We start from the raw sequence: 27,154 nt of genomic DNA on the forward strand, positions 1-27,154 counted from the left end.
CAGAATACCTTGACAGGATCCCGCCCATGAAGCACTCCGTCAAGGGCTTCAGCGGCCGAGCATCGGCCACGCAATGGTTGAAGTGGTTTGTTAGATCCACTGTCAAGGAAGGAGCCATCCGTGCCTTATGTATGATGAAGTCGCTCCATCTTCACAGCACACCGTCTGTTGCCGTCTATTACCGCCTGGACGATGTCAATCAAGATCTCTTGAACCCTCAATGAATGTATATCACATTTCCCCCCTTCCTTATCATTTGCTTTGCAAGACTACCCATCGACAGGATCTACAAAACCCAGCACAGAATTTTGCGGTGTCGGTGCCGTCATTATTCCGTGCTATCGCCGCTGAGAGGAAAGCTCCACGCCACGCTCGGGACAAAGAACATCGAGCGTATTCCGTATTGGTGCCCGACCTTGTGGATCTTGAAGAATCCTTGGTACAATCTGTACCGACCCTGGTTGTACATGAGTGCCAGAGAGTGGGACGCCATCGATGTAAGTGGGATGTCGGGGTAAAATCGCTTCGTATTGGCAAATGGTTATCGCTTCTGGTTGCTACGTTCCAGCTCGGTGCGGTTTTCAAATGGGCGAAGCGAAATATCAAAATATCGAATCGCTCGAATTGAAATCGATCTTTCCTCTGTCGGCTCTTCAATCCAGCTTTCTGTTCAATTCCAGGCTCTAAAACCCTGCCTTAGTCAAGTATTTTTGTTGCCAGCGATACTGAAACGCCGTTCAACGCGCCAATGGCCGTCGAAGGTTTCCTTCTACCTTAGCACGTTACTTTCCAAGACTCCTTGTTCAATGGGTTAGAATAATGATGTATAAGTGTGTTGAAGTAGGTTAGTTAAATGCGGTGAAGCTTGAGATCAAGAGGTATCCTCCTCCTCACTGCCCGTGGGCATTGCTCTGTCGTTGACATATTAGTCTGGCTGGTGGAACCTGGGGTTTAGGCCTTCCGCTATGCATGGAGCTTGTAAATATGGGACAGTGGCAATACTCCATAACTCCTTGTGAAGTTTTATACTCGTTGTTCCGGCTTTGAACCTGCTGTTATCCGAAGTACCCGAAGAGTCCGCCACGAGAATTGGAGAACATTCCGACAATTTACCCATGGCTTCATTCACCGTTGTCTTGGTAATAAACAGTTCTGCTCCCTCTTGAGCTCCTTCCTCGAACACAACTTCCAATGACTGCCTGCTTGGAAGTTGGCCCGCTAGGAAATCGTTCAAAACCATAATTCTGTTTGCTCTCAATCAATCTCATTTTCGGGTCATGCTGCTGGCAAACATACACACTCCGTACATCATAGATGATATTTCTGGATGGCCCTGAGTTGTATGGGCGTATAAATGAAGGGGGGTAAGGGCTTGCATAGTCACGGAAATCAGGAATGCACTGGCATGACCCGATCTTAACTTGAAATAAAGCAGGACAGCCGAGGACGATTCGTCTGCCCAGATAGTTTGAGGACGACTAGTGACACTTGTCATACACTTCATTTGGTGTCAGTCGGGACAGCTCCGAGAAAAGACATCCCGAGATAATTTGAGCCGGTTCCAGGAGAAAAGAAATGGAAAAGAGGCAGTTGGGTGGTAGTGACATAACGAACGTGATACCAAAGGCTGATCAAAGCAATATAATCCGAATATCCACAATCCTACAAGTAACTGAAGGGCCAACCTGATAATACCAGATTTATTGACCCAAAATGGACCTAAAACCTATAGCAAGCAATCAGCATACTCCTCGCTGCATGACCTGCCCGAACCACCCAAATCGAGTGGACTATTCAATGGTCTTCGTTAACAAGGATTCCGAGAATCATTTCAAGTCAAGATTGGTGTAACTTAAAAGCTGGCGTTTGAAAAAATCGCAGGAGAAGGTCTGGAGAAGGTCACCAATGGGACGCGAAACCCATGTATTCCCATCTCTGGTGTCAGCCTTGCGAAAATCAGTCTAACCATATGAAGCGAATAACCCCCAGCCTTTCACTCCACCTTCACTTCATCTCGGGAACCCACGCAATGCAGTCCCAGATCTGGGCATCCACAATCCCTCTCCATATCACCCATCCTTCTTCCGACATCCCGTACCTTATCCAGGTTCCACGGCTCTCGTATCTGCCCCTCCTCCTCCCCCGTCTGACCTCGTTCTTCGGGCCCTGCTCCAGCTTCTCCTACCAAGATATCCTCCTCAAGAACCTCCCCGTCGGGCTGCTCTTCGATCTGTACCAACCAGAATTACCATGGCATATCACACTCGGCGATGGTCCTCTCTTCGACATACATGATACCTATATCAACAGCGTGAAAGAGGTAAGCTCACAGCCTCGTCGCAACGGGGGGAGTATCTGACAGGTATGCGCCAGGCTGATTTCATCCGGAATGGAACCGCGAAGGGGATAATGTCGATGTCGAAGGAGAACTCCACGCAGTTATGGAACTCCGTACAGGATAGTACGTGCCCCATCCCGCTCTTCCGTCCTGTTCTTGGTTTGCCCACTGACGATATGAACGTAGATGACTTCAACACCTTCAACCGAATCAATAAGATCCTCCTCAACCCCGCAACCCCGCTACGACACATCCCGCTCCGAGTCTACATCCCATCCTCACCTACTGCCTCCGCTGAAGTCGGCTCCTTCAAGATCGTCCAGACGTTGGTCCCGCCGATGACTGCGAATCGAGAGGTGCAGACTCTGGGCTCGGCCCTGAATAGCATACTGCCGTCTCTGTTTCCTAGCCGTAGGGATGCGATACTGGCGGAGCCTATATTGCATGGGGCGCCGGTGCCGTTCAGGGCCCCGCTGGAGGAAATCATGCGAGAGGCGGCGTATGCGGATGGGTGGATACATTTGAGCATATCGATGATTGACGCATAATTACGATTAAAACGACGGGTTTCTTTGGGCTATAGAAAGAGGGTTCTAATCCTAAGGTTTTGGAAAGGATACCGTCAATTCTGAAATAAGGCTATTCGTGGGTATGGACTGGGCATCACTTCTGATATGTCCACTATTACAAAATGCTATTCTTCAAACTTGACGTTCCATCTCGAAACAAGAAAGCATTGAGCTTCAATCGTTAACTCCTCCTATACTAAAGACCATAGTTAGCCTGCCCAACCCCACCCTTCCATCTATCCCCCTCATTCATCCACCTTACGTTTCAACAACCTCTTAACCCCTTAACGTACGCATATAGGCGCCTCTCACTCCCATATTTGCTCCTTTCAGACCTTTCATTTCCTAGACATAAAGCACACGAAGAATATTCACATACGAGAAGCAGCATCCGAACTAAACGAAGATCTAGCTTTACAGATTCGCCTTTCCGGGCTCGGATACCAGCCGCGGTTTTTTCTGTTGGGGGGGGGTGGGTTAAAGAGGGGTGATCTGTTGAACGAGAGGAAGATGCCATTATTGGCCTCTGTGTATTTCGGTACTCTAGCCATTGCCTTCACTGGGACAAATAAGAGTCTTCAATGGCGAAAGGAGAGGTTTCTTTCTTCATATCAGTCATTACTGGTGCCATTTTGCTTGACAATTCGTCTGACTTTAATTTCTTCGGAGCCAGGTCTTACCATGTCATTAAGCGCTGATGTTAAGAGGGTCGCATGTGTAGGGACTGGAAAAGTATATTATATTGCTAGAAGAACAAAACAACCAAAGCCGTATCAACTTAAGTGATTTAAGTTATTCTGTGCTGTGAAAGCATCCCCTATAGACAAAATCGTGAGCAAAAGCTTTCATAATAGCCAAAATCTCACTGGATGGGACTTACCAATGTTGAAATTGTCCAATAAAATGAAATTTGGCGATCTTTTCCAAGTGTTGATGCACAGATCCGCCTGTTCTCCAATACTTCCCGATCCCGTTGCGGCATTGGTGCTCATATCATGCATGACGTCCGGGATATCAATACCCAAGATGTCGATATCTTTGAAGTGGTTGACAATCATCATGAGTCCATCTCCCTTTGATCCTGGTGGACGGTCGAGAGCGCAGGATGTAAAATTGGTGACGTCGTAAGCCGTTTCGAAAAAGTAGCTGAACTCGTCGAGGATGTAATCGACTTTAGAGGTATCTGCGAGGTAATCTGCTGCGTGTTAGGAAACTGATTGGACAGTAAATAGAAGGGAGGGAGAAACCGACCAAGGAACATGACAAGCCTCTTCCCATCATCAATCAGTTCTTGTAGGGTTGGCCATTCGTCCATCGAGAGTTTTTTAGGCGGTACATAGGCATACTTGTCGAGTCCGGTACTTGACATTGCGCTTCCGAACGTCGACACGTTGACCCGGTCACCATTGGTGAGCAGCAGAGTAACAACTTCGTTTTTATTCTTATCCATCCATGTCTTGATAGTAGATAAGTAGTCCGTAAGAGGCCCTGCGTTCAGTTCGAGACAGCTTGTGTGGCAGAGATGCAGCTCCCCGGAATTCTCATGTGTCTGGGCTTGAAGAAAACGGACTCCTGCATCCAGCTGGTCGGCAACCGATTTCACCTGGTTGTCGGTCGGCAGAATACCCACGAAAGCAGAGTCGTGCGCTCCTATCTGGGTGACGTTGGAGTACTGCCGCGAGCATAAGGCCGTGTTTCCATTGCAGCCCCCAGCGGACACCGTTTGACCCATGATGAAGAATAAGAGAGGAACAGTGCTCAAGAGAAGCATTTCCACTTGCGAAGCTCTTGGTTGAGGAGGTTATAATTCGCAGGTAGCCAAGAAAGAAGCTTGACAGAAAAGAAGCTCAACGAGTAAAAGGAAAATGTCTTACTTTTATACGGTCTCAATTGCTGTGGCTCCGGCACTGCACTACAGGCCATGATGTTCCATCCTTTCATTTCAAGCTTTGCTGTAGGAGCGCCAGCTTGGGAGCTTCCCCATTTGAACATCGGACCGAGCCACTTTACGGAGCAGCCGCATCGTAGGATTCACGACGAATCCTGCCAAGAGCTCAAGACGTGTAGCTCAGGAACGTGTTGATCAACCCCAACGTTACTCCTGCACGGAGGGTCTGGCGCAGAGGGTCTGATGATTGATGAAGGGTAGCTTTGTGGCTGCGTCCTCGGTTCCATTGTCCCTGTGGCGGGGTGGAGGTCCACGATCTGATTGGGCGGATATATCATGAACACTTCGACTTTCAAGGCATGAGAACAGCTGGGCCAGGGGATGGGGCGGTCGAAGGTCGAACAGCCGTCCATCATTCATCGAAGCACGACTCGGCTCATCTCCCGCCCCCTGCGAAAGCTGGGTAAATATGTATGATGTAGCCCAGGGGGAATCAATCGCATGTGAGAAGGTTGATGAGAGGGAGAACGCACGGAGGGTCCACGATTGCCATTCGTTATGAACAGGTCGCCTGGTTTACGCCAATTTGATAATGGAAAACTCGATATTAATCTCTTGACAATTGAGATAACGAAGTCAAATGGCAGGGAAGAATTCCCCAGGTCCGGCAGTTGCATGATCTCCCGAGCTATTTATAAAGCATCAAGCCTTTCCGCCAATGTGGAGACTCTTGGCTTACTGTACTGTATGTACATCGAATAATAATCAGACGTCTGGTTCTGGAAAAGGAAAGAAAAGTAAATCGATTAGAGTAAATCACAATTGCCTAAATAACTATCAACCCCGCATCCCCGCATTCTAATAGGTGTCTATACTGTAGCAATTTATCATAGGCCATCCCTTTGACACTAAGGTACTGTACGTATCTCATCATCTCGCGAACGTCAAGATATCCAAGCGGCAAACCGTCATCAAAGTTGTCGAAGGAAATATTACCCTCGAGGCTCAATCTCTCTTATGAGAATAACCCACACTATAGTAATGACTTGCCTGAATTTCAACATTCAGCTCCCCCATTTCCGGGCAAGGTTAGCCATTTCTTTCAATCCGCCTTTTCCATCTTCTTATTCTCCGATATCTTACACCGTAGCGGATGAGAATCATAAGATAGGGACGAATCTTCTTGCTCTTGAGGTTAGGAAGCACTCTGTAGCCCAAAGTGAAGGCCAATGCCTGGCCTGCATGGGTAAGTCACAGCTTCTATAGCGTGTGAATTTTCTCTTCTGATATACCGAAATTAGCAATTGCTCACAATGCTCGAACAAGGACTGGCAAGAAAAATTCTGTTGTTTATGGAATGTGCAGTGACAGCTGGGATTTCTCCCTCATTTGAATTGACAGTGACTCTGCGGCGAAGTTCTTCCAGGCTCATTTGGCTTGTCCGTGCCACATTTGAATCTTGATTCAACTCATACAAACAGTCCAACAAGGTCCTTTTCTATCCTCTATTAGCCCGGAATTTTTTTTATATAGCAGCTAGGTACTTGAAATTCTAGAAAAGAGAATAATTGATAGAAAAAGAAGAAGGATTACAGTTCCCCAATGAATTCATAAGGTAGATGTCTAGAGCAATTCATTATAGGCTATTTTCTAGTTAGAACTGTCGTGCTATCACGATCTTTACCTATTTACCCGGTAGCTGTTAATGCAATATAAACGACACGTTGAATAACAGCCAACCCCTTACTCACTTCTTCCTCCTCGATTAACTTTAACTTATCAAGATGTCTCTCGGCGTTGCTATTATCGGGAGCGGCATCTTCGTGAAGGAGCAGCACCTGGTTCGTCCCAACATCCTGATCAAATCCTTCCAGACCCCTCCATGATACCTTACGATAAGAGTTTCCACTCACTAACCCCGCCTCCAGCCCGCAGTCAACGCAACCGCCCACCTCACACTCAAAGCCGTCTACTCGCGCTCCCTCAAATCCGCCAGCGCCTTAGAACTAGGCCCGACCGTCGATCTCTACTCGGACGATGCAGGCGCCGGCAAGACCTACCACGACCTGCTCCTGCGCCCGGACATCCACGCCGTGATCCTCGCCCTGCCCATCACCAAACAGCCCGAATACATCGAAGCCGCACTCGCCGCGGGCAAGCATGTGCTCTCGGAGAAGCCGATCGCGGGCGATGTCAAGCGCGCCGAGCACTTGATCAGGTACTACCGCAGCGACAAGGTGAAGGGCGGCGCGACGTGGGCCGTGGCCGAGAACTTCCGCTTCCTCGAGAGTTTCGAGTATGGCAGACAGGAGGTCGAGAAGCTGGGTAGGATCCTAGGCTTCAGCGTCAAAATGTTTGGCAATGTGAAGGTCGGCGATAAGTATTTCGGTACGTGTCCCCAATTCCCCCTCTGCTACCTTGGGTCTCGTAACTGACCAGAGGTAAGAAACGGCATGGCGCAAGAAGCCAGACTACCAAGGTGGCTTCCTGCTTGACGGAGGTGTACACTTCATCGCTGCTACCCGTCTGCTCTTGGGAGAATCTGCAAAACCCACCGCCGTATCTGCCTTCACGACTCTGCTCCAAGAACATCTTCCCCCCGTCGATACTATCAACGCGATTTGGCACACAAAGTCCGGAATTTCGGGCACGTATGCGAATTCCTTCGGCACTACGTTCACGGGGAGCGAATACGCCGTGGCGTGTGAGAAGGGCATTGTCACTGTCACCCGCGGCAAAGTTACTGTCGTTCAAGGAGAGGGCAAATCTGCCACCCCTTCAGTGAAGGAGTTTCCGGATGAGGGCAGTGGTGTGAAGCAGGAAGTTGCAGCGTGGGCACAGGCCATCATAGATGGGGTTCCGAATCCGAAGCAGTCCCCTGAAGAAGCATTGGCTGATTTGGAGATCCTAGAGAAGATGCTGAGGAGTGGTGAGGGGCATGGGAAGACGGAAAGTTTGCAATTCCAACTTTAGGTTGCTAGGCTGTTGGCATGTGGGAAAAGTGGCTTTCACAATACCTGTCTTAGATAATAATAGCTGATATGAAGCAAAGAACCAAGAATACAATCTTTGATCAATCGATATCAGTCAAAGGAGAGGGAGTGGGCTATATGCTTCAAAGAGTAAATACTCACTCAAGCTCGTATAACAATACTTTGTGGTTTGTATTGCATGCATTCCTAATTGTACAGGATCAAAAATAGGTAGGTCGAGGTTCCCTGAAACCATGCATTCCGTACGCCGACGCCCACACAAATAGCTCCATTGCAATATCTGCCATTCCTCGGATCCCAGCTGGTGATAACTCTTTACTCAACATAATTATCTATTCTACTTCGGCATATCATAAGGCCGTGGATCATTCATCTGAGTCAAATGGATATCGCGCTGTGATGAGGCCGTGCTCCAAGGCTGTGGTTGATAAACTCTTTCAGGTTCACCTCCCCCTACCTGAACCCGGGCATTCTGGTTGTTTTGCTTCCATCTGTAGAATATGAATAGCGCGAGGACGAATATGACGAGGAGGAGCAGTGCAGTGAGCGCCCAGTTGTATTTGGAGTTCAAGGATAGGGGGAAACCTCTGTATTGGTATTAGCTGACTGTGGTTGATTTTCGGGTATGGGATTGACTTACAGGAACCCATTTGCAATCCCACATGGGATGACGAGACGCCCGAGCCACACGTGGACCGGGGCGAGCCTTGTGGGGGCCAACGTCTTCTTGTAGATCCGGTGATGCATGAATCCGAGCACAAATTGGGCAATCATTGCCACGGTAATGACAAGACCGAAGATCTGGTGAGCAGAAGTGTAATTCTTCGTCTATGAATAGGTCAGCACGGACATACTTTGTATTTCAGAGGCTGGCTTACTCGATTATACATCGTGGCACAGTAAACACCCAGAAATACTCCAACAAGTGCAACAACGGTAGACAATGCCTGATTGAAGCCATGCCACTTGACACTGTTCATGACCCGTAGGATCAATATCCCAATGGGCATGAGCCCTACAAAAGCTAAAATCATTAGACAAGCATGAAATGCCCCAGAAAAATCGTGGTCGGAACTTTCGCTCTCTTGTGATGTACCCGAGGTATCTGCTGTCATAGCAGCCGGAACAGCTGCAGCGCCAATAGCCTTGGTCAAATCCATTGTGAACGTTCCATACGAAGCATGTCGTTGGATGCCGGCCGTGAACGAGTTGGATTTAAGGCTCCCATGTGGCCCACTTGCATATATGAACTGGGCCTTGGTGTTTGTTGGATCAATTGACCCTCCTTTCCAACTGCGGCAGTTCTGGCACATCGCATTGGCTGTCATTTTATTGTTCGAGATGCCACTTCCAGAAAGGACATGGATAGTTAGATTCGAGGTATAGGATGGTTCCACATGGCCGTATGAAAGCCTAGGGCTCAAGGTAATGTTCTTTCCAGTAGGGTCTGAATATACCAAGAACATCAAGGTATCATCCATCTTATTGTTGCCCATTCCCACAGCCTGCCACTTAGTCAGCACATACAGTAGTAATTGCGTCGAAAGTTGGAGCGAACTGACAATCCATGAGCTGCTGCTCGGCCCTGACACGCTGAAGTATAGATCATTGCTTTCATCGTCCTGGGGGATATTGAGCGCAAAAGCCACGCTCCCATCTTTGGCAACAAAGCCCGATGCAGTCGTCGTCGAAATCGCGAATGCTGTCGAGGACACGAGAGCTGTCACGGGTGTTAGTTTCACGCGTTCCTGACTAATTCAACGCTCTGCGCTATTTTTTCGCCCACTAACAAGGATCTACGTACCCACTGTCCCCAGAATCACTGAGCTTAATCGAACCATCGCGCTTCTCTTTTGTCGCTCTTGAGGTCGTGGGAATTATGTCGAAAAGAAAGTCCTGAGAAGGGAAGATATCTCAAGACGGCCTCCTCACGTGGGAAGCTTGCGTCGGTAGGTTGGTAATGCGTTTCTCATGATTGGCTAATGTACACATGCGGCTGAATAGGTAGGAAGGTTTGAGTACGTAGGCATGAATGTCACTGCCTGTCGACGAGTGAAGGGAGCTTCTTCGCTTATGCGGGGAGTGGGACAACTAAAATCCATGATTCGTGTCTGGACTCTATATTCTAAGGTATCAAATCTACATCTACACGTAGAACATTCACAGCTCCTACAATCCAAAAGCCTTGGATCTAGCTAGGATGGAGAGTGAGGACCTCACTGTCCTATATTCGGTACTCGTCCCAAGGCCTTTGAAGCTCGCCCTTCAAGTTGCAGCTGAGTAGCTGATCCTCTCCTAATTCACACCTCTTAGCTCCCTATTTATCCTCTCCGCCTCCTCTTCTGCTTCATCGTCACCCTCAAGTCGAATCTCATGTCCATCGCCCTCTTTCACGAAGTTGCTTGAAATGCAGCAGACACTTGCCATTCCAGCCAATACCCAGAATACAGCCCCTACGCAGCCTTTCTCGAGTCCTTGGCCATATAGCCATCCTCCCACAGCAGGCCCAATCGTCCTCGCTCCTGAGCTCGCACTCTGCCCTATCCCATGAATCGTACCGAGCACAGAAGGGTGTGGGGAGCAATTGTTGATTAGAATAGTTGAAGCAGGAGTAGCGAAGGTCCGGGCGATTGTTACGATAAATAATAAGGCAGTAAGCGCGGCCCAAATCGTGAACCCCGTCTTTTGACTTGGAGGAGGTGTCGTGGAGGGAATAAGAGAAAGGAACGGAATCAGTATAAAGGCGACTGGAAAGAGGTAAAGAAAGATGCGCCAACTCCGTACGGTACCGATCCGGGCATTGATTACTGGGTAGATGAAGAGCTGGAGAGTAATGCCAATGGTGCCTAGGATTGCCATGGCCATACCCACAGAGCGAGGCGGGAGACCAATGCCGCCATTAAAACGGAGTGGCGGATGGGGTTTGTAATTCGGTGGATAGGGATGACCGGGGTCATAGACGGGTGTAGAGAGAAAAGAGTACCAGATCGATTGAAAGGTTCCGTTTATGCCAGCAAGCAGACCATGGGCTATCAAAGTGTTGATAACGTTGCGGGTAAAGATGCGTCTGAATGGGAGCCTGCTTGGATAGCGAGGCGCTACCTGCTTCTGCGGTTTGGCTGTTAGTGGAGGCGCTCCATCCAGGAGCTCTTGTTCTCCGCCAACAATAGCTATGTAGCCTCCGCGGTCGACTTTGCTACCCTTCCCAACGAGTCGTCGAAAGAAGGCTGCTATTTGGCGCCCGACTTTTAGCCCAACATCCTTTCTATCTCTAAATAACTCGTGGGTCTAAGAAAGTTAGCAAAGGTTGGGCTTACTACATTGGTATATAGGTACCTCTTCCAAGCCGAAAAACACGGCAAGGGCTGCAGAGCTCAGGAATATAGCACTTAGAAGATTTGGTGGAGAATATGGAAACTTCTCCAGCCATTTGATCCCTCCAAATAGGTGGGGATAGTTGGCAGCTGGGTCAGAAGTCATGCCTCCCAATACTGGACCAATGATCACCCCAATGTTTGCGCACATGGGCAGTAGCAAAAAAGCCCTTGACTGGTACCTGGCCATCATCAGTGCACTTCCAGCTACATGAAGTTAGCAACCTACTTCTTCTCCCGAATTATTTCACTAATCATAGTTCTCATGACACCGACATTCCCATTCAGGGCGCCACCCATCATCCGAAAGATCAAAGCCTGCCAGAAGGTCGTTGAGAAGCCGAATCCAACCGATGAAATCATGGTTCCCATAAGTCCTATCAAGAGGATTCTTTTGCGTCCTCTCCTGTCAGACCAGCGCCCCCATAACATCGCCGTGCATAGTTGGGCAGCTGCAAACGCTCCCTGCATAACACCCGCTTGGGAGGCAATGACAGAATCAGGGAGGGTCCTGTCGAAAGACTTGAGTTGGTAGAAGAGATAGGACTGTTGTGCGTCAGAACGTGCCAATCCAATTGCTGGATTCGGACTCACTCTCAGAGAACTCTGAACTAACGGCTCTGAAAGCCTGGCAAGGGTCAAGATTGTCAATTGACGTTTATGGGGCAGACTCCTCCATGTAACGACTTCCTTCGCCTTCTTCGTGGGAAGGACATCCTGAAGTGACTGTTCATCTTCTCTACTGAAGGCTCGTGGGCGAGCTCGATCATGAGAAGGCTCATTATGAGGAGTGTTTACATTGTAACCAGTCCCATGAACAACAGTGCCGACTGCATCGCTGTGATCGATTGGCGTGTAGCTCGACATTGTGCTTGGCATTGCTTACCTTGCTTACCTATATTGTCGAGCGAGCCATGTGACCTCGGCGGACGCGGATGGAGAGAAATATAGGGACTCTCAGGGGTCGGAAGTCTTCGTCCAGTTTGCTGCTCCAACCTCGTCCTCACCAAAGCCGCTGTCCAGACACAAGTATACCTCTGGAAAAAAGAGCGTCCGGATACCGTCACCGTCCCTCCATCAATGGTGGAAACGAGAGAATGATTTTTTTGCACTCGTATCCAGGTGAGGCCTCACAAGGCACCAGGGGGAAGCCCTGTTCCGGCGCACTTTATGTAAGCAATTGCATCAGAACCTGAGATTGTTGCTCATTTGCAAGGGAATCAGAGCGGACTGATATTTCTCTGGCTAACATCCTCGATACGGATTTGCGACTTATCAATCGCGGTCTTTGAAAAGCGAGTGCTTAAATGGATATACCTCCCGTCATCCAAAGCATCTGCAAACGGGTGATCACGTGGATATCAGTCACGTGACTTAAACACCGCCCCCAACAACGAACCCAAGAGAAATCAAGAATCGATCGAGGCAAAGTTGTCTCGATCTTTTATCATATGCATGTCACAGAATGGAGCAGGAGAAGAGGCCTGTGTCCTTGCCATCCCCGTCGTCGATAGCAGATGGATCGGAGCTACAGTAGTCGCGCGCATACGCATACGACGCAGAGCTCACCGCTTCTTGCCAACCCCCATCTATTCGTCTATCTCACACTGAACACATCAAGCCCCGCCAGACCTCGAACGAACGCATGAGAGTCTTGCACGCGTTCTGTTGCGGGGCGAGCCGCCGTTTGATCGCTTTGTTGTCATACGTGAGGACCACACCGCTGTGCTTGTCTCGTGCCTAGTGTAAGATACTCATGCGAGTGCAAGGCCGTTGCAAGAACGACCCCGCCACTGCGAATAAGACGAGGCATTAGTTGATGCACATTATGCACGCAAGGAGATGGATAAACTCGCTGATAACATTCGGTTGGCTGGAGGTAGCTGTAGCCTACCTTTGTTGGCGACGAGCGTCTCCGATGGAGGAGCAAGACGTGGCTTCACCGTCTTGTTGGCGACTACTGGTTCCTAATATACATTCGTCCTATATATCTCTGTCTCATACCCTCCAACTTGTCTTTCCTACATCTCTCAGAACTTTCCCCAAGATAACCAGACTCCACCGTTTCCAGATCACCAATTTCCAAACTTCAAAGTTCGATTCTTGTATACTACTATCAAGATGGCCGCAGCAGTTCTCCCAGCTATGCAAGGGCTCACCCTTGACCGCGAGATAATGCCCCCATCTCCTGTCTCCCAAAACTCTTCCAGACACGGCCGATCTAGGCACGGTGGCAGCGCCGCCAAAGGCAACAAGACCAGAGGCCGAGGATACAGCATCGTTGATGAGCGAGAGGTTATGATTTCTAAAGCTTTGAGCTGGGTCTTGAAGCGAACTGTGGAAGAGGGCGAGGAGCAAGAGGAGGGGGCCGATAAGCTGGTAGCTGATTCGGAGGGCTGGGTCGATTGCGAGGAAGTCGTAAGTTCTACCCTGACTCCTCTTCTTGCACCTCTTAACAGTCCATAGCTACAACGACCCAATCTCGAGGCCCTCCAAGTCACATTCTCCGAGCTCCAAGACTTAGTCGTTTCCCCATCTTCCAAGTCCCGCTTTGCCCTGAAGCTTAGCCCAGAGGCCGAAGATGACTCCTCCGACCCCTCCGACTACCTTATTCGTGCCAACCCCACACATACTCCCCAGGCTGCTGCCGCCCCCGCAGCTCCTAAATTCACACCCATCACCTCCGAAACCGAGGATCTCCCAGACTTGATCGTCTACGAGACCTCGTACGCCAACTACCCTTTGATTCTTGCATCTGGCGGAATCAAGCGAGCCGGCGGACAGGCACATTTACAATTCGCTTCCATCAAAGTCGAAGAAGACGGCACAGAAGTTCGCCCCTTCAGCGACGCTGATGTGTCGATTTTCATCGACCTGCGAGCTGTGATGGAGGCGGATGACAGTATCACGTGGGCGAGAGCTGAGAACGGGAATGTGGTCACGGAGGGTGATGCCAACGGAGTCATCGAGAAGAAGTACTGGAAGAAGGCGGTGGGAAGACGAGCAGATATCGGGGTTCTGTTCGAGGATGGTGAGGTTAGGAAGGAGGTCCCGATAGGTCTGCGGGGTAAGGGTGTCAAGGGGAAGAGAGGTGGTGGGAAAGGGAAGGGCCGAGGTCTGAAGGAGATGAAGGCTCAGAGCGAAGATGAGGGCTCTGCGAGTGATTAGATTTCTTGTATCAGGGTACCATCGGAATGGGTTTGGAACATTACATATACTATTTATAGTGGCGGAAGATACAAACAAGTATCATTGGGTTACAGCTTGCATAAATAAATAAATGCTGAAGACAGCAACGTATAATATCTATCCTTCTTCCAACGCCAGTTCCCAGGGTATCATATATCACAATTCATCGCCATCATCCGTTTCAACGCCATCATCCAAAACAGGAGTAGAAACATCTTTGATCCGTTCTTTCTCCCTTTCCAATTCAGCCAAACGTTCCTTTCTCTTCAAATAAAATCTCTCCAAACAATCGGTTCTCTGCTTCTGGGTCCAACCTTCAACTACAAATGCGAATTCTGTAGCACTGGAAAACCCAAACGTCTTCGCCATCGTACAAAACTGCCGCAACATAACGTCTTCCGGGGGACGGAATTGATACTGGATTGCCCCTGGCCCAGCAGCGGTCGACTGGCTCTCAGCGAATAGCCTCTCCTCACCGACTTGCACATCGTTTCCTGTTTCTTCTGCCCGACGACTCAGTTGTGCCTCGACCTTTGATGAGCCTATGACCTCTGAGTTCTCATGAGTATATTCCACACCGGCAGATGCAAGAATGGCTTGTATGGGGTCCATTTTAGGCCGAGCTTTTAATTTCTTCTGCTTCGACTCATCTCCTTCGGTGAGCAGGGCAACAAGTTGACTCATAGCCCCATCCCCATCATCATCGTCAACTTTTAAGGGATTATCTTCATCGTTTAATGCATCCTCCATATTTAATTCAACCATAGTAACGCCCTTTCTGGCTTCCGCAACATTAGTCTTGTTGACAATGTCTCTGAGAAAAATATCGTCTCCGTGGAATGTAAGAAGGTTGCTTAAGCCAAAGATCTCCCCTTTCTGATCCTTGTTATTCTGAATTCCTTTGAAGTAACGGCGTTCGGTAGAAGCGTTATAGCCGATGTTAGCCTGCTGTTGTTTGTAGATCTGGCGAGCATAGACGACCTCTTCTACCGTCCCGGCGGAAACAAGTCTGAAGACCTCCACATCTCGAAGTTGGCCAATGCGATATGCTCTATCTTGAGCTTGTAGATCGTAGCTCGGGTTCCAGTTTGGATCGAAGATCACGACTTTGTTGGCGCTTGTGATATTCAACCCGACACCTAACGCAATGTGAGCCTTGAACAATATAACGCCATATTTCACTTACCACCAGCCTTGGTAGAGATCAAGAATACAAACTGGCCTGGATCGGAATTGAACTCATCCACCACTCTCTGGCGGTCTTCGTTTGGCATTGAACCGCTTAGAAAGCTGACATTGTAACTAGTGTTGCTGAAGAGGAGCTGCAGCATCTTTAAAAGTCGAACGCTATGAGAGAAAATTAAGACTTTGTCGCCATTCTCGTGCCAGAATTTCAGAAGTTTCTTCAGAATGTTCCACTAGAAAAGGGGAATTAGCACAGTATGGCCGCGAAAATAAAGCTGGCCCACTATACCTTTCCACAGAAATCAGGTTTTGCCAGATTAAAAAGGGAGTCTCTGTTGGCATATAGATCTTGCCAGCCATCCGGGACCATCTTCTGGAGAAATTCTAGGTCTCGCTCTTGCTTCTCTTGTGGGTCCTGAGAATTAGGTATGAGGAGTGCTAAGTGATTAGACAGCTTCTGGAGAGTTGTAATCGCGGGGAAAACCAAAGACTTGTGGAAAAGTTAGCCTTTAGATTTCCAATACCTCTTCTGACTTACCTGCCACTTCGTATTGGAATGGGGTAAAGTTGCGTAGCAACACCATCCTGACTTCTTGCCAGAATTACACGGACATGGTTCAGAAGAGCGTCTAACAACATCAACGATATCACTATCCAGAAACAGTTCGTACGCAGCTTTCTGAGTATCAGTAAGCGGACAGAACACGACCCGATCGGTCTTTTTTGGAAGTTGATGCGCAATAAGGCTTTTCATCCGTCGCAGAAAGAATTGGGGCAGAAGATTTTGTACCAACTTCTTGGCCGTTATACGGGCTTGCTTGAGTTGATAAAAAGTAGCATCATGACTTGAAATGTCAGCCGCAGAGCAAGACAATTTGCTAGTATAACTTACGATTGCCCTATCCTCAAAGGGGTGCTGATACTAGATGACCACGTAGAGAGTGGTCCAAACCTTCCCGGATTTGTCCAATTCAGCAATGTCCACAGTTCCTCGTATTTGTTCTGTATCGCTGTTCCAGTGAGTCCGATCCTGCATAGAGCATTAACCTCATTCATAGCTTGTGTTATTTGAGAGGATCGTTCTTTGATTTGATGGCACTCGTCGGCAACGATGCAGTCCCATTTAATCAGATTTAGCTGTTCCTTGTGGTTCTTGTAGGTTGTGTATGTTGTAATAACCACTTCTAATCGGCCGGATGTTGCGCTTTGAAGTACAGCTTCTTTCTCTTGCTTCGTGCCGTGAAATTTATCAACATGCCACCACCCCCAGCGGGCTAATTCGGTTTTCCAATTCTCTATGAGAGAACCTGGACAGATTATCAACACTCGAGGATACCAAGGCTTCTCCGGAGCTCTTCTCTTCTTCCGCATGCGTTTCGCATCTCTTTCGTCCCCCGTCTTGCCAAATGCGGCTGTCAGAAACGCAGCTACTTGAACAGTTTTCCCCAAACCCATATCATCACCTAGAATTCCGCCCTTTTGATAGACAAACAGTTCGTGGAGAAATGCTACACCATCAACTTGGTAATCCCGCAGATACTGAGCGATGGAAGCAGGTATGACTCCGGCCGAATGTGGTAGCGCGATGTCTTTGTATGGTCGAGATGGCTCAACACTTTTGGGGAAAGCTGGTCGTTCTTCGAGATCTGCGAGTCTCTCGTCGTCTGAGAACTCAATATCGTCATAACGTGGTGGGAGCTGAAGGCCCGCTATATTAAGCATCTGATATTTCTTGTCGAATTCCTTGCGCCTTTCTTGCAGATATTCCGGGACTTCCCCATCAACCATCTCGTAGTCTGATTCATCCCCGTACTCCTTCGCCTTCTTTGACGTTCCTCCATGCTCCTTCGTTTTTCTTCTGCCGGCAATAGTAGCTTTGGTCTGCTCGTTAAGTTTCTTCTTCGTTGCGGCTATCTTCTGTCGTTTTGCCTTCTTCCGATTTTTGAACTTCTCGTATGCGTCTTCGTCATCCTCATCGTCAGAGAACTGGACTTTCTGCCCTGATTTCCTTTTTCCTCTGTCACTGTTTAAAGATCTAATATCTGTAATCTCAACATCTGAATTGGTTTCGTCGCTCGATAAAGGACCGACAATTCCTACAAGTTCGTCAGCCGGGGAGCGAAAATAGAAAGTGGCGCAACAGACTTTCGATATATTGATCAGTTTCGACTGGAGCTTTGTCGGTTCCATATCTGGCGACGATGTCTTCGTCTTCAGTAGTCTGTTCGTCCTCTGCCTGCGCCATATGCGCCATGGTGGCGTGTTGTCGAATGTGGTGGGGTTGTCGTCGCGACCAAGTGAAAGAAAGACGCGACGTGATGCGATGAGATGCGATTGCCGAGGTCCATTGTACCGTACCTACGTACCTAGGTACTTCATTCAGTAGAAATAGAGTGAAGCTACCACGTTCGCCATTACGAACTTGCAATTACCAGAATTTCTCTTTTAGAGTAGGCCTGTGTACCAATATTTGGAGGGGTTAAAGATTCATTCGCGGATTTTTCTATTTGCGAAAGAATAAAGTGCATGATATCAAGGTCTGCTCTTTCTATCTACAGCTCTCAAAATCTAGATTGCTGCCGCCCAAATCATTCAACCCCCGAGGAGGAGATATTCAAATGTGCGAAATCCCCGAATTCCAGCTATCTGGATGCAAAATTCGGTAGATATCAAGAACTCAACGGTGACTTCCTAAGATCTCAACTGACTTAGCCTTATGCTTGTCAGGAAACTTCGCTGCTCATAGGTGGCGTGTGGGTCACTCTATGCGCTGGAGTATTGTTCAAATGCGGGTAGTGTACCCTTAGACACCATGCACATATGCCGTTCGAGTCAACATTGCAAGAGTTATGCGATCTCAGGGTTCTCGTCTTTGACTGCTTCGACCAGTGTATCCATTCCTCCAACTTCCGTTGCTCCTTCCATACCTTCGGGAGGAAGGGCCCACGCAGGTAAAGGACTAACGTAACTCCAAGCTCCAGAGGCATCTTCGTAGCGGAGACTGTGGAGCCACAGGGAGAGTTCCTGCTCCCCTGGGTCTGTGTAAAGTGGCGTAGAGCACACATCACACAGCTCGCCTGACATCTTCTCAGCCTTCTTTCTATTGTATTCATCGACCATCTCGTCATGATATGCCACAGCATCAGCCACTTCGGACTTTCCCATCCTCGAGAGGCGTGTGATGATATCTTCGTCTGAATCTTGAGAGGCATCAGCATCATGGGCTCCTAACGTTGCCCCCCAAACACGTTGATTGCAATATATTGGATCATTGGCTATCGGATGCCCAAGAAATTGTAGGTGGACTCTTAACTGATGCGTGCGGCCTGTTACCGGGAGACATCTAACAATAGAATACCCTTCTTTCTTTAGCCACGGCCTTGCCTCCTCAAGCTTGGCTTGTTCTGGAGTAGTGGGTTCTTTTGAGGGACTGTCTGAGGTAGGTGGGTAGTACGCAAGACGGTGGAATACAGTCTTTGCAGATTTTCCGTTTGCTCGGACCCGGTTGAGGCCAAGTTTTGGAGATATTTGTAGTATCGGCATGTTGCAGACGACCGGTTCTGCGGGAAACTCTCCTTTGACTCGTGCCACATACTCTTTTCTGACTGTCCGCTGTGATATCTGCATACTCAGCTTCTCTGCTGCCTTCGGGTGTTTGGCAATAAACATGACTCCACTTGTCAGTCGGTCCAGCCGGTTGCACGGTAACGGGTTCCAAGCATGGCCACGCTCTGCCCGCATTATCTCGACCACCGAGTTGTAATTGTAACGACCAGCAGGATGGACAGGAACACCAGATGGTTTATTGATAACGATCATGTCATCATCTTCATGCAAAACTGATATAGGCTGTGCGGTGACCGGGGGCTCGTGTCGGTGTAATGTATGGGAAATAACGTCTCCATTTTTGACGATATGTTTTGTTGTCTGGACTGGCTTACCATTGACAACTACCGCTCCTGATTCTATAGCCTCTTTCTAGTTCCGTCAGAATAAGTCATTTGGTTGTACTGGGTTCTACGTACATAGTATTCTACTGGTCTATCACGAAATTCGCTTGCAAAGATGTCCAAGAGCTCTCGTCCTCTCCACCTCTCTTTGCAGTATGTATTGTATGTGAAGTGATATGGCGCCACTCGTCGCAACCCGTTCTCGAGGTAGTATGGTCGAGGCCATGGGTCGCAAGGCGTAGTTATGACGGGAGGAGGGCCCTGTAAAGGTTTCTTCTCCTCCAGTGGAGGATAGCCTTTGGGCACCTCCACGAGCGCCATTGTCGGATTGGCCCGTAGAGCTCGCCGAGCGAGGAGTTCGAGGAGGCGCTGTGATCGAGCCAGCGAGAAGGTAGTCTTGCAAGAAAACTTGCTAATATTTGAACGAAAGATGGAGGATACCTACTTGGTTGAATTGGTACATGGTCGCGAAATATTCAAAAGGCGGTGGCAGAAAAATACAAAGTGGGCAAGGTGGGTTTGATCTGCAGGGCCAGTACCTCGGCCTAAACTTCTCCTCCTCTCAACCACGCATTCCCTATACAAATGTATGATTGAACTATGACTTGACTTGCCAGCAACCTGGTAGAAACCTCGTGCTGTGAGACGGGTCAAATAGAGCCGAATACACAAGCCATGGCATACGGCGAACTGAAGAACCGAAGGAGAAAGGATTATGGCTATCTTCTCGAGTACAGAACACGATGGTATCTAGGTCCCACAACTGATATCTAATTACGTTTTACTAACTGTCCAATTTGAGGTCTGACAATGATATGTATGACCATATGAATAATAGCATCTACAATTTCTTGTAAGTATTACTCAAACATAGTCCACGTCATCTGACATCTCCAGATACGACTCCATCGTCAACACATATCTCATTGAGGAATGTGGATTACACCCACCCACGTCTCCTCAGTATGGACTGGTCGTTCACTCTCATAGCGATTTCTTCGGCTCGATCGCGTTTCCTGCCGTTGCCGAGCTGGCTTTAAGAGTCAACAAGTTGGGCAAGAGTAGTGTTACATATGAGATAGCTCTATTCGAACGAGGAGTTGATGAAGTTAAAGCTGTGGGCGAGATAGTACATGTCTTCGTCGATAGAGAGACCGGCCGGCCAGCTGCAAAAGGCATGAACGGAGATCTCAAGGAAGGCCTCCGAAAGATCTTAGTGCAGCAATCCAAACTTTGATGCCTAGGATTATCCATCATGCATACAACTGTTCGAGCCTTTTCTTTCTATATGACCAGTCAGGAAGCCCAAAGTCACACTTAACCCGCCAAACTTTTGATCTATTTATTTTGCTGTTGTCCTTCGGATTGGACTTCTTTTACTGCAGGTGAGCCCTTCAGTCCGAGGTGACCGGGCATCATGAAATCTTGAATTTCTGGTCGCTATCCTCTCTTTGATAAAGATTCTCAATCTCCGCAACTTAGTCGTGACGGCTGTCTTATGATCCGCCTCTTAGTGGCGAATATGTCGATTCTACTTTCAAGGCAAGGAGGAATATGTCTTGATTGTTTGCTGTAGTTCTTTTCCAGTCATCCACAGCAAGTATTCGAGAGCAGGAATCTCCAATAGCTGGGGATAAGCCAGATTTCATTTTGGTAATATTTGATTGGCCGAATGCTTAGCTTTTGAAACTTTGCCGCGATACGTTGTCTGTAAGGTTCCCGATTCAAAGTCCCGAGACTATCAGCATATCTCTTTGCTGGTGCAGTGCATCTGCTGGAAGGCCCTTATAGACCCATCATCCAGGGGCTCTCGCTCATACAGCCTGTGAAGTTCCGAGATCCAACGCTATACTCTGCCAGCACTCATAACCGTTGCTTTCCGTCGCCTCACCACTCTTTACCCAGATGTACCCTGTATATTAAAACCTCTTGGCCGAGTTCCCCGCAGCTTAGGATAGGCTAGGTTTCGGTCAGATGATCAAGGACAGTGTTAGGATGTCCAGTGTCACCCTTAGGAATTTAGGAATTTCCTGCAAATCATGACTAGCGTTCCCAAACCCCAGCGAACTTGTCCTTTTTGACTGTGTACTCCGCGCTGTGTTTACTGTACCCCGCCTGAAGCGGGGGACCCTTGTCTAACCCCCGCGACGGTCGCTTGTCAGTGGCTGGGTAAAAGCGGGCATATTCCGCTTGACCTTGAATCATGCTCACGATGGAGTTACTGGCTAGGGGTAGCCGCATTGGTAAGGTATTGTTGGATGATTTATAGTTAACTTTGACCTTTTATCGCAAACACGTTCCAATGCCGGCTGAAATCCTATATCTTCCAGCTCTCCGTCTTTCTCAAAGTCGTTCGGCGCAATTTCTTCAAGTCGTGAACAGGTACATCGAGTAAATCCTCAATATCATACAGTATCAACATATGGCTTATGCCCATGATGATTTCGAGAAAGCCCCCTCGGGCGAAGAGGTTGAGTTAGCCGACTTAGCCTCAGGACCCAAAGGACAGCATGTCGATAGTTATGGAAAAGATAAAACGGTGTCTTCTGTGACACCAGCACGAGCTTTGGAAGCTCCCGAATTTATTCGGAATATGACTCCGGAGGAGAGATCAAAAATGGAGATAAGATTAAAGAGGAAGATTGATTTGAGACTGATGCCAATGGTTATCTTGAGTACGTATTTTGTCTTCACGTTCCCCTGACATATAACTTGGAGGCGCGCTTTCGATTGTCGTGCCCGTCTGGAGTCTAAAACACTTCTAGTGTATATCATGAACTATCTGGATCGAGTAAGTGTTGCCGATTAGGGCGGTCATAGCCATGGTACTAACTGCTATAGAACAACATTGCAGCGGCGAAGTTGGCAGGAATATTAACGGATCTGAACTTGAAAGGCGTGGAGTTCCAGGTGTGCCCTTCCAACTCAATTTACTTTCGATGCTAATTCATTGTGACAGACATCCGTCAGTATCCTTTTCGTGGGATATCTCTTGATGCAGGTCCCCTCAAATCTCTTTCTCAACAAAATCGGAAAACCTGGCATCTACTTACCCAGCTGCATGGTACTCTGGGGGTTGATTTCTGGGCTTACGGCTGCATGCCAAAACTACGGCGGACTCGTTGCTTGCCGTTTCATGCTTGGTTTTGTCGAGGCAGCTTACTTTGTAAGTTTACGTACCCCTTGGACCTGTCTCTACTGAACATGTATAGCCTGGATGCCTGTATTATCTATCATGTTGGTATACAAGGAAAGAATTAGGGCTTCGAACTGCAATGTTCTATTCCGGTTCTTTGATTAGCGGAGCCTTTTCAGGTCTCATCGCTGCTGGTATAAGAGCCCATCTGGACGGCGCCCGGGGGTTACGGGCATGGCGGTGGCTGTTCATCATTGAGGGATCCATTACAGTTGTCATTGCATTTGCATCATACTTCATGTTACCCAACTTCCCTCGAACGACAAAATGGCTATCAGAGGAGGAGAGATCCCTCGCCGTCTGGCGACTTGAAGAGGATATTGGGCAAGACGATTGGGTTGATAGTCGAGACCAGTCGTTCAAGCATGGGTTAAAGCTTGCTTTTTTGGACATAAAAACATACGTCCTTACTGTACTGATATTTGGAATCGTGGCGTCTGGATCAGTCACGAACTTCTTTCCGTAGGTGTTTCTGGCTTCTTGAAACTTTGACGCTGACAAATTTCCAGGACTGTCGTATCTACCCTCCATAAAAGTGACGTCGAAACACTTCTTTTGACAGCCCCGCCATATGTTCTAGCAGTTATCACAACGTTTCTGAACTCTTGGCACGCCGGTATAAAATTTCATCCACCCTTACAAATAACGCGTTACTGATATCTCCTAGACCGAACCGGAGAACGCTTCTTACATATCACTATCCCACTCTGTTTCGCTGTCTTTGCATTTATTCTCGCAGCGTGCACAACAAAAATTGGGCCGAGGTACTTCGCAATGATGGTCATGGTACCAGGAGTCTATACAGGATTCGTTGTCGCATTGGCTTGGATCAGTAACTCTCTTCCACGACCGCCTGCAAAACGAGCCGCGGCTTTGGCATTCATTAATGCAGTTTCAAACTCCAGTTCTATCTATGCCAGTTACATGTACAGTGCAAGCGCAGGTAAGATTACTTGCTATTCCTCCTAGGAATCTTTCTAACAACCACGCAGCGCCGAGGTATGTGGTCGCAATGAGTGTGAATTGCGCCATGTGCGCTATGTCCATCATAGCTGCTATAATTCTGCGCATCATACTGGTGAGGTTGAACCATAAATTAGACCAGGGCATTTACGTCAAGGATGCAGTAAATACGCCGACAACGAAAGCTGGGGAGAAAGGATTCCGGTTCAACGTTTAGGGTCATAGAGTTTCCAACGCTCACCCTGGGACCATTGGACAATTTGGAGCAATGTGGCAATCAATGGTGCTGTGGTAAGATTAGTCGAATCATAGCGCATTTATTACCTTTAAAGAGTGTCGTATCTGTTCTCCATTTCTTTCTGGATAGAGATATTGATTCATTTTATAAACTGCCGCCGACAAGTCGAACCAGTTCGCGGGGTTCTACGGCATGGAAGGACTTGTAGGTATTTATTATACCGTACTGCGCATATTTGAGGAAGCGCCCTTCCCTACAATTTCGTCCATTTTCCCCTTCTCTTCCTCCGCAATGAAACATCCGACATACTTCACGAGAACACTATAGCCGCTGCGCGTGGCTATATGCCGAAGTACGGCTTCATTATCGTTTTGATTTTGTCATTTCTGCTATTTCTTCCGGATGTCTTGTGCAGCTAGTAGAGCGTTACTTCACGTTTAGTGGTTTTCACGCGGGCAAAAGTACTGTGTACTTGACAATGAGACGGACACAAGTGACAGACCGCTCAAGCCGCTGCTCTCAACCTATCCAACATGTAGACATGCATTGGGGCGTCTTTGGCCCCTTTTAAGAGGTACAGAAGAGATCATAACATGAAGTTAATCAGCATGTTTGATTCACGATATGTCGAGGAGAGTTTGGCACTGATGCTCGCCTTCCTCATGTACAAGCGGGGTTGTGCCTCCTTAATTCTTTCCATCACTGGCCCCCTCTTCAACAACTTCAATGATGCTTTGAATTATGGAAGGGTTCAAAAGCTGAAGACCATTATTAGCACTTCGAGTTCAAGTTCAAGGAATTTAGAACAGCATTTTAATTCCCAGCAGACTCACGGTAGATGTATCTCCGAAGCTCTCTCTCTCTCCATCTAGGATCTTCCTCAAAACACGGCGCATAATTTTTCCAGAGCGAGTTTTTGGAAGATCGCTAACAAAATAGATAGCTTTCGGAGCTGCAAATGATCCAATTGATTTCCGGACCTGCTCAATGAGTGTTTTTTTCATGATTCCTGTATCAGTACAGCTTTCTTTTAAAGAAACGTACGCAACAAGTGCTTGTCCTGTAAGCTCGTCATTCATTTCCACAACTGCTGCCTCGGCAACGTGGGCTTAATATACCGTATGAGTTAATTGCTTGAACTGTATCACAGAGCTATGGGAAAAAGCATACCATTTTCAAGAAGGGCGGCTTCCAACTCAGCGGTTGATAGCCTGTGTCCTGAAACATTAACGACATCGTCAACGCGACCACGAATCCAGTAGTAGCCATCTTCGTCACGATATGCTCCATCACCTGTGAACTGGGACAGAGTTAGCTATGACGCGAACAATGAAGAAGTCTTTAAACGCGTACATAGTATCCGCCATAGATGTTGAAGTATGTGCCCATATATCTGTCATGATCACGCCAGACAGTGCGTGCCATACTAGGCCAAGGGTGCTTAATGGCCAGAATTCCTTCTACATTGCTTCCCTGGAGCTCAGCCCCTGAGATTGAGTCAATAATAACTGGTTCAATACCAAGGAATGGGACTGTGCAACTCCCAGGCTTGGTTGGGATAGAACCCGCGAGAGGCGTAACAACATGGCATCCAGTCTCAGTCTGGAAATAAGTCTATACTGCCATTAGCTATACTCAAGTTTCATGATTGCTTTATGAACTGACGTCTACAATATATGCTCTCCCTCGGCCTACAGTCTCGTAATACCACTTCCAAACTTCCGGTGCAATTGGTTCTCCTATTGATCCCAGGACCCTCAACTTTTTCATAGGTGCGGTTATATGTGAGGGACCTGCCCGCTTGAGGATTCTGAGGGCAGTAGGTGCAGCATAGAAATGAGTAATACCATGCTTGTCGATAATATCCCAGAATCGAGAGAAGGTTGGGTATGAAGGCGTACCCTCAAATATGACCGTTGTACTTCCAAGTAGAAGTGGTCCATAGACTAGGTATGTATGGCCCGTAATCCATCCAATGTCCCCGGCACAAAAATACCGATCTGACTCTTGTAGATCAAAGACATATTTGGTAGTAATCGCAGCCCCCAAAAGAAAACCCGCTGTGGTATGCATCAAACCCTTGGGCTTGCCGGTAGAGCCAGAAGTATACAACAAAAACAAGGGGTCTTCGGCAGACATTGATTCGGGAGGAAAGTATGCGGGCCATTTTCCTGCTTCTTCATGCCACCAAAGATCCCGCGAAGGACTCCAAGGAACGTCAGAGCCAGTGTATCTGAGCACAAGGCAGCCCGAAACGAGAGGGCATTGCAAGAGAGCTTCGTTAACGATCACCTTGGTTGCAATTGTCTTACCACCGCGCCGGGCTTCATCGGTAGTTATTATGAACTTGGAGCGTGCGTCAAGGATTCTGTCACGCAAAGATGCAGCAGAAAATCCCATAAAAACGACCGAGTGAACAGCTCCAATTCTTGAGCATGCCAAGATTGCTACAAGTGCCTCCGGTATGTTTGGAAGATAAATAACCACAACATCTCCTTTTTTGACCCCCATATCTTTGAGGATATAGGACAAACGAGAAACATCACGAAGTAGTTCTCCGTACGTTATGCTTCGTTCATTTCCTGGCTCATCAGCTTCAGAAATTATAGCAATCTTGTGACGATCTCGAAGTGCATGCCTGTCAATGCAATTGTAGGAGGCATTCAAACGGCCCTCCAAGAACCAAGCGTTGTCCCCGTCGCTGAAATTGCCTGTGTGAATAGTCTGGAAGTCCTGATACCAGTGCAGCAGTTCTCGTGCCTTCCCTGCCCAGAAGTGCTCCGGATCTTGTATGGACTTTGCGTAAATTATCCTATACTCTTCCAGAGTTGTAGGGACATCGTACATACTTGGCTCGTCGGCGACATTATAGGCGCTCATTTTGAGGGAGCTTACTTGCGGCTGTATTTCTTCAGACTCAATATGCCAAAGGCTTTGCAGACTCTGTGCAAGGCAGTAGAAGGTGTAGAACTGTCGTAAAGATCCTCGCGTCTTGAAATGCAGCCAAGAGTCTGTTGTCATAAGTCCCAAGGGTGTTACAGTAACTTCAACAGCTAAAACAGCTTCTTCCTTGGTTCTAAGTCATCTCATATGTCGTTATCTGTTTCAGCCAGCCTCATTTCTGTCGATGTTTTCTATTGGGTGCTGCAAGGATCCTCAATCACACTTGCCATGGCCCATACCCACCGTTCGATCTCGCCACTATAACTTGTGACGAATCAGAAGTCAGTTGGCCCTACGGACCTACCAGATAACTTGTCCAAAGTCTACT

General features: G+C 48.0%; 12 protein-coding genes across 12 annotated transcripts; 6 read left to right on the plus strand and 6 right to left on the minus strand.

Annotated features, from left to right (window-relative positions):
• Window positions 1-26: 26 nt before the first annotated feature.
• Window positions 27-628, plus strand: M430DRAFT_14735 (hypothetical protein; the record flags this gene model as incomplete). The annotated part of the gene is made up of 2 exons (XM_024863058.1): window positions 27-194; window positions 284-628. 2 exons carry the CDS (start codon window positions 27-29, stop codon window positions 626-628), a joined length of 513 nt encoding a protein of 170 aa, XP_024724989.1.
• A 1,356-nt stretch (window positions 629-1,984) lies between these two features.
• On the plus strand, window positions 1,985-3,055 carry M430DRAFT_131028 (hypothetical protein). The gene is made up of 3 exons (XM_024862174.1): window positions 1,985-2,320; window positions 2,374-2,461; window positions 2,525-3,055. Exons 1-3 carry the CDS (start codon window positions 2,030-2,032, stop codon window positions 2,884-2,886), a joined length of 741 nt encoding a protein of 246 aa, XP_024724990.1. The 5' UTR covers window positions 1,985-2,029; the 3' UTR covers window positions 2,887-3,055.
• Window positions 3,056-3,680: 625 nt separating this feature from the next.
• Window positions 3,681-4,639, minus strand: M430DRAFT_46563 (hypothetical protein; the record flags this gene model as incomplete). Its single annotated transcript, XM_024867856.1, has 3 exons — window positions 3,681-3,724; window positions 3,788-4,102; window positions 4,159-4,639. The coding sequence occupies 3 exons, from the start codon at window positions 4,637-4,639 to the stop codon at window positions 3,681-3,683; spliced, it is 840 nt and encodes a 279-aa protein (XP_024724991.1).
• A 1,940-nt stretch (window positions 4,640-6,579) lies between these two features.
• On the plus strand, window positions 6,580-7,768 carry M430DRAFT_92509 (hypothetical protein; the record flags this gene model as incomplete). Its single annotated transcript, XM_024869716.1, has 3 exons — window positions 6,580-6,636; window positions 6,724-7,183; window positions 7,242-7,768. 3 exons carry the CDS (start codon window positions 6,580-6,582, stop codon window positions 7,766-7,768), a joined length of 1,044 nt encoding a protein of 347 aa, XP_024724992.1.
• Window positions 7,769-8,035: 267 nt separating this feature from the next.
• Window positions 8,036-9,667, minus strand: M430DRAFT_54983 (hypothetical protein). The gene is made up of 5 exons (XM_024868508.1): window positions 9,593-9,667; window positions 9,351-9,508; window positions 8,667-9,293; window positions 8,429-8,616; window positions 8,036-8,375 (listed from the first exon to the last, which is right to left on the minus strand). The coding sequence occupies exons 1-5, from the start codon at window positions 9,627-9,629 to the stop codon at window positions 8,126-8,128; spliced, it is 1,260 nt and encodes a 419-aa protein (XP_024724993.1). The 5' UTR covers window positions 9,630-9,667; the 3' UTR covers window positions 8,036-8,125.
• A 205-nt stretch (window positions 9,668-9,872) lies between these two features.
• Window positions 9,873-12,364, minus strand: M430DRAFT_54984 (hypothetical protein). The gene is made up of 4 exons (XM_024868509.1): window positions 11,757-12,364; window positions 11,392-11,708; window positions 11,125-11,344; window positions 9,873-11,076 (listed from the first exon to the last, which is right to left on the minus strand). The coding sequence occupies exons 1-4, from the start codon at window positions 12,039-12,041 to the stop codon at window positions 10,084-10,086; spliced, it is 1,815 nt and encodes a 604-aa protein (XP_024724994.1). The 5' UTR covers window positions 12,042-12,364; the 3' UTR covers window positions 9,873-10,083.
• A 676-nt stretch (window positions 12,365-13,040) lies between these two features.
• Window positions 13,041-14,419, plus strand: M430DRAFT_154557 (hypothetical protein). The gene is made up of 2 exons (XM_024863253.1): window positions 13,041-13,580; window positions 13,629-14,419. The coding sequence occupies exons 1-2, from the start codon at window positions 13,284-13,286 to the stop codon at window positions 14,328-14,330; spliced, it is 999 nt and encodes a 332-aa protein (XP_024724995.1). The 5' UTR covers window positions 13,041-13,283; the 3' UTR covers window positions 14,331-14,419.
• Window positions 14,387-17,767, minus strand: M430DRAFT_112291 (hypothetical protein). Its single transcript, XM_024861467.1, has 6 exons — window positions 17,682-17,767; window positions 16,429-17,632; window positions 16,075-16,381; window positions 15,826-16,026; window positions 15,538-15,769; window positions 14,387-15,490 (listed from the first exon to the last, which is right to left on the minus strand). Exons 2-6 carry the CDS (start codon window positions 17,322-17,324, stop codon window positions 14,508-14,510), a joined length of 2,619 nt encoding a protein of 872 aa, XP_024724996.1. The 5' UTR covers window positions 17,325-17,632; window positions 17,682-17,767; the 3' UTR covers window positions 14,387-14,507.
• Window positions 17,768-18,060: 293 nt separating this feature from the next.
• On the minus strand, window positions 18,061-19,900 carry M430DRAFT_112293 (hypothetical protein). Its single transcript, XM_024861468.1, has 2 exons — window positions 19,562-19,900; window positions 18,061-19,514 (listed from the first exon to the last, which is right to left on the minus strand). The coding sequence occupies exons 1-2, from the start codon at window positions 19,805-19,807 to the stop codon at window positions 18,384-18,386; spliced, it is 1,377 nt and encodes a 458-aa protein (XP_024724997.1). The 5' UTR covers window positions 19,808-19,900; the 3' UTR covers window positions 18,061-18,383.
• A 163-nt stretch (window positions 19,901-20,063) lies between these two features.
• Window positions 20,064-20,874, plus strand: M430DRAFT_38247 (hypothetical protein). The gene is made up of 3 exons (XM_024867230.1): window positions 20,064-20,232; window positions 20,289-20,339; window positions 20,384-20,874. The coding sequence occupies exons 1-3, from the start codon at window positions 20,162-20,164 to the stop codon at window positions 20,721-20,723; spliced, it is 462 nt and encodes a 153-aa protein (XP_024724998.1). The 5' UTR covers window positions 20,064-20,161; the 3' UTR covers window positions 20,724-20,874.
• Window positions 20,875-21,797: 923 nt separating this feature from the next.
• M430DRAFT_112298 (hypothetical protein) lies at window positions 21,798-23,920 on the plus strand. The gene is made up of 8 exons (XM_024861469.1): window positions 21,798-22,161; window positions 22,252-22,277; window positions 22,328-22,396; window positions 22,446-22,652; window positions 22,699-23,144; window positions 23,192-23,298; window positions 23,350-23,625; window positions 23,675-23,920. Exons 1-8 carry the CDS (start codon window positions 21,909-21,911, stop codon window positions 23,860-23,862), a joined length of 1,572 nt encoding a protein of 523 aa, XP_024724999.1. The 5' UTR covers window positions 21,798-21,908; the 3' UTR covers window positions 23,863-23,920.
• Window positions 23,921-24,569: 649 nt separating this feature from the next.
• Window positions 24,570-26,730, minus strand: M430DRAFT_46571 (hypothetical protein; the record flags this gene model as incomplete). Its single annotated transcript, XM_024867857.1, has 5 exons — window positions 24,570-24,641; window positions 24,717-24,991; window positions 25,054-25,183; window positions 25,237-25,497; window positions 25,549-26,730. 5 exons carry the CDS (start codon window positions 26,728-26,730, stop codon window positions 24,570-24,572), a joined length of 1,920 nt encoding a protein of 639 aa, XP_024725000.1.
• Window positions 26,731-27,154: the final 424 nt, after the last annotated feature.

The sequence above is a fragment of the Amorphotheca resinae genome, assembly GCF_003019875.1.
Source record: "Amorphotheca resinae ATCC 22711 unplaced genomic scaffold M430scaffold_1, whole genome shotgun sequence".
Classification (NCBI taxonomy): Eukaryota; Fungi; Ascomycota; class Leotiomycetes; order Helotiales; family Amorphothecaceae; genus Amorphotheca; species Amorphotheca resinae.